The sequence below is a fragment of the Priapulus caudatus genome, unplaced genomic scaffold, assembly GCF_000485595.1.
Source record: "Priapulus caudatus unplaced genomic scaffold, Priapulus_caudatus-5.0.1 Scaffold435, whole genome shotgun sequence".
In the NCBI taxonomy this organism is placed as follows: Eukaryota; Metazoa; Priapulida; class Priapulimorpha; order Priapulimorphida; family Priapulidae; genus Priapulus; species Priapulus caudatus.
Window position 1 is genome coordinate 60,518 of NW_014577496.1, and position 4,954 is coordinate 65,471.

The following is a 4,954-nucleotide window of genomic DNA, read 5'->3' on the forward strand; positions in this document are numbered from 1 at the left end:
TGTATATATATATATATCATTACGTAGTATATATACTCGAGGCAATTATATTATATATAGCCTTACAGGTCATTACCTCACATAGTTTAACTCTATATTTATAGGTGAGTAAAGTTATTTATCTTTCGTCAGGAGTGTCATTACAGCTACGGTGTTATGTATTATATATAACATATATTATAATATTATTATCTATATTATATATTGCTCGTCGGCGAGATATCGTAAAAAAATGACGTAAACGTGTCGTACAGAATGTCTTGATCTTAATCACGATAGAGAGAAGGATGCCAGCGGTTGCCATTCCCCAGAGTCCTACTGAGGCTAGTCACATGAGCGATGAAGACCGACACTGCTGTTTATGAATAACAGCAAAAAATTTAGCAGGAATTATCCGCTCGATTAATTTATAATTTTAAGCCTTAAAGCCGGCGCACCCCTATCGCGAGTATAACTCCGTCTCTTCTCTGTCGTCCTCAAATCCTCCTCTCTCCGATTTCTCTGCGTCTCCGGACGGCTGGGCTTTCAGCCGTGACGCTCAGGTCTCACTTCCGCGTAGTACATAATGGGCTGGTGCTTTGTGGGTGAATGTGATGGCTGCTGCGGCTGGCTGGGTTGTTCGCTGCGGTGTTTTGGCTGCTGCTGCTTGGTGTTGCTGCCTGCCTGGCTGTCGTTTGCCTGCTACTGCTCGGGTCTGCTGCTGCTTCGCCCACTTGGCGCTGTTTCGCTGCCTGGCCCTGCTGTGGTGGCGCTGTTGGCTCGCTGGTTGTTTGCGCTGCTTGCTCCCGGCACGCTGCTGGGTGTTGCTGCTGCGCTTGGGTGTTTGCCTTGCTGCTGGCGCTGCTCGCTATTGTGATCAGGTGATGCTGGCTGCTGCTTTGCTGGACTGATGGTGAGCCGGGGCTGCTTGTTGTGCTTTAAGTGATGCTGCTGGCTAGCTTGCGGGTGGGAATTGTTGCTTTGCCTGGCTGTGCTGATGGCTGCTGTTGCTGGCTGGTGTGATGTGCCGCCGCGGATAGTGTATAGTTGTGGGTTCGCTTGTGGTGGTGATGTTGCTTGCGCTGATGGGTGGTGATTGCTGCTGGGGTGGTGGGCGATGCCTGCTTGCTTCTCGCTGCTGCTGCGCTGGGATGACGATGTGACGAACCTGAGCACGGCGGGGGAGAGAGAAGCCGAGAAGAGAAGTAAATTTAATGGCGGAAGAAAGTATGGAGAGACAGGCTACGAACGGGCGAGAGGCGACGTGGAGGAGGAGATACAAGCGGTGAGGAAGAGGCAGAGAGCGAAGAGCGATTGCCCCCCCCCCCCCGCGCCCCGGGGGATATATAGAATATAATACGAAGGAGGGTGGTCGCGCAGAGAGAACCGAGAGAGAAAGAGAGAGAGCGCGCCGCGAAGGAAAGAGAAGCGAGAGCGAGAGGAGTGGGAAGAACGGGAAGAGAGACGGAGAGAGACGAAAAGAGAGAGCTCCGAGAGAGAGAGAGAGTTGGGAGACGAGAAGAGAGAGAGAGCGAAGAGAGAGCGCGGCGCAGCGAGAGAGAAGAGAGAGAGGAATGACGAGAGAGAGAGAAGAGATGCGGAGAGAGTGGAAACGAGAGCGAGAAATGAGAGAGAGAAAGAGAGAGTGAGAACGAGAGAAGAAGAGGAAAGAGAGAGAGATGCCGGGGAAAATGTGAGATTCATGCGCCGGTGCCGCGAGAGAGAAGAGAGGAGAGAAGAGAGACCGAGAGGAGAGAGAGGGGAGAGAGAGAGAGAGATGAAGAGAGAGAGGAGAGAGAGAGGAGAGAGAGAGCGAGAAGAGAGAGAAGAAGAAGAGAGAGAGAGAAGAGGCAACAAGAAAGGAGGGGTGAAAGGAGGACCAAGGAGACCGCGCCCCGCAGAAGGGGCATCCGATGTGTTTAAGGCATGCGTTTCAGGTTGTAAGGTCGAACTCACCATAAGATAATAAGGTATGGAGGCACGTCCCCCCGTGAAACGCTCACGCACCCGGCCCCCCCCCCTCCGTGGCCTTGCGGCCGGTGATCGTCCGTTCACGCGCTGCGTGTATCATCGACGGTGATCACGGCGGGGCCACAGCACGTTCACACAGCTACACGCGTGTATAACACGCTGCTCCACGCAGCCTACAACGCGTCCCCACAGGCTACAATAACGCGGTATCCAACACAACACGCTCACCGGCGCCAGGATCTAACACACAACGCTCCACAAGCTAACACGCTCCAACCGGCAAGCTATTACGCGTGTTATACACGCTCACGGACGCAAGGCTACAACGCCGTTGGTATACACGCTCACAACAAGCTACAACGCTCACGCAGGCTATAAAAACGCGTGTATAACACGGAACTCACGACCAACATCAGCTACACGCTCCCGACAGCTAACCGGGGCTCACACAGCTTACACCGATCAAGCAACAGACTTACACGCTTCACGGGTTGCAGTACACGCTCCCACAGCTACAATGCGTGTATAACACGCTTCACGCTCAACGCAAGCGCTACCCAAACCACGAAGTCGCGTCCCGCAGCTAGAACACGCTCCCACCAGCTACAATGCGTGTATACCACGCTCAATCGGCAGCTACACGCTTCCCACACGGCTAAACACGCTCCCACAGCTACACGGCTTCCCGACAGCTACAAACAAACAACATCCGCTCCACACAGCCTACAATCACACGGATCCCACAGCTACCAACAAACGCGTGGTAAATACCACGCTCACACGCTACACAAAACACAACACGGCCAGCTACAAGCGTGTATACACGCTCACACGGCTTTACACAGAGACGACAAACAACACGCAGCTACACGCGGTGTATACACGCTCAGCCACGCTTAACGCTCACGCAGGCTACACAAACGCGTGTATAACACGCTCACTCGGCCACCGCTTTACACGGCTTTACGACAGCTAGACAACGCCTCCCACAGGCTACATTGCCGTGTATTACACGCTCTCACCTCTCACATATAGACGCTTACACGCTCCACGCAGTGCTACACGGCTCCACAAGCTACAGGGGGTCATGCGTCGGACATGGGCGCCGAAATATCCGCGCTAATCGCATAGTAGGGCCTAATTACGGAATTCATACACAGACGAATGGTGTGCGTTAGTGCGGTAATTAAGGATTTCGTCGTCGTGGCGGCGCTGGATGGGCTTACCGCGGACTATGCGGCGCTCTGCCGCCCGCCCCGACAGTCGTGATCCGCCGCCGGCCGTAAGCCGCCATCAGACTCACGATACGTGACGCGCCTACTAATCACGTCGCGACGCAGCGTTCGTGCGTCAGCGTCGCGGCTGGCGCAGCGTCGGAGGGTCGGGTTTGTGCGTCAGTGTGTGCGCGGGTTTCGTTGCGTTACGACGCAGAGGGTATTTGCGTCAGCGTCACAATGCGCGAGATGTTGCGTCAGCGTCGCGGCTGGCGCGGGGTCTTTCGTTGCGTCGGAGGGTAGCGTTCGTGCGTCAGCGTCGCTGTGCGCACGGATTTCGTTGCGTCATGCGACGCGGAGATATTTGCTTCAGCGTCACGATATATTGCCTCAGCGTCAGCGGAATATTGCTTACGTCGCGACGCAAAGGCGGCACGCCGCAGCGTCACCGTATGCGTGCGGAATGTTAATTGCGTCACGATGTACCGACAGCGTCAGCGTCGCGGTGTGTACGCGGGAGTGTTGCGTCACGAAGAGACGTTAGCGTCATAGTACTAGCCCAGTTTTATCTGCGTCACAACACACCTATCCTGCAGTGTATAGCAGTAGAGCACTATCTATATTATACTACTATATAATATACAGTATTGTACACTACTGCAATTATCGCGCCAATAGCAAGCCGTTAAAACTACCTATGAAAGTTCAAAGTAAGTCAAAGTATGTATATGTTTACCTTGCCGGAAGTTTTAATGCCTTTCCAGAGCGCGAAGTATACGAGAACGAACACGGCCATAAGACACAAGGCAATGTCCCATTTGATCGGACCTAGGTCTTCCAATCCTTCGGAGTGATGTATTTTAAGCACCCCACGACTGCGCAAAAAGACACATACACATACGTTATTATATTAACTAACTGCTATAGTTAAATGAATGAATAAATTATTAAACAAGGAAAAAAATTAATGGATAAATAAATAAATACAAATATAAATGAATAAGTAAATAAATCATAAAAATCTGAATATTTCATTAAATGTTTTACTCTGATTCATGCATTGTCATCGCAATTTTCTCATCCCTCCTCCCTCTGCTCCTCCATCTTCCCTCCTCCCTCCTCCTTCATTTATTATTGAAAAAGACAGTCTTCAGTGCCCAGTATTTGCATTTGAATTACATGCAATAAGATTCATAATAATAAATAATAATATAATATAACAATAATAATAACTTACCTGAAAACGATCCGGGAGGGAGGAGGGAATATCGGAGGAGGCAGAGAGAGGAGGGATGAGAAAATTGCGATGACAATGGCATGAATCAGAGTCAAACATTTAATAAAATATTTACAATTTTTATAATTTATTTACTTATTCATTTATGATTTGTATTTATTTATTTATCCCATTTATTTTTTTCCTTGTTTAATACATTTACTCATTCATTTTAACTATAGCAGTTAGTTTAATATATATAACGTATGTGTATGTGTCTTTTTGCGCATCGTGGGGTCTTAAAATACATCACTCGAAGATTGCGGAAGACTTAGGTCCGATCAAATGGACATTGCCGTTGTGTCTTATGGACGTGCTTCGTTCTCGTATACTTCGGCGCTCTGGAAAGGCATTAAAACTTCGCGGCAAGGTAAACATATACATACTTTTGACTTTACTTTGAACTTTCATCCGGTAGTTTTTAACGGCTTGCTATTGGCGCGATAATTGCAGGTAGTGTACAACTACTGTATTATTATATTAGTAAGTATAATATAGATAGTGCCTCCTACTG

At 49.6% G+C, this 4,954-nt stretch overlaps 1 protein-coding gene across 1 annotated transcript in view; it reads right to left on the reverse strand.

Moving 5' to 3' along the window:
• The window catches only part of LOC106810351 (sodium-dependent serotonin transporter-like), a 42,318-nt gene that overhangs the window by 18,322 nt on the left and 19,042 nt on the right, over positions 1–4,954 (reverse strand). The window contains exon 4 of the mRNA XM_014813667.1: positions 3,901–4,039. Within this exon, the coding sequence (XP_014669153.1) occupies positions 3,901–4,039 (139 nt within the window). The remainder of the gene's footprint in view (positions 1–3,900; positions 4,040–4,954) is intronic.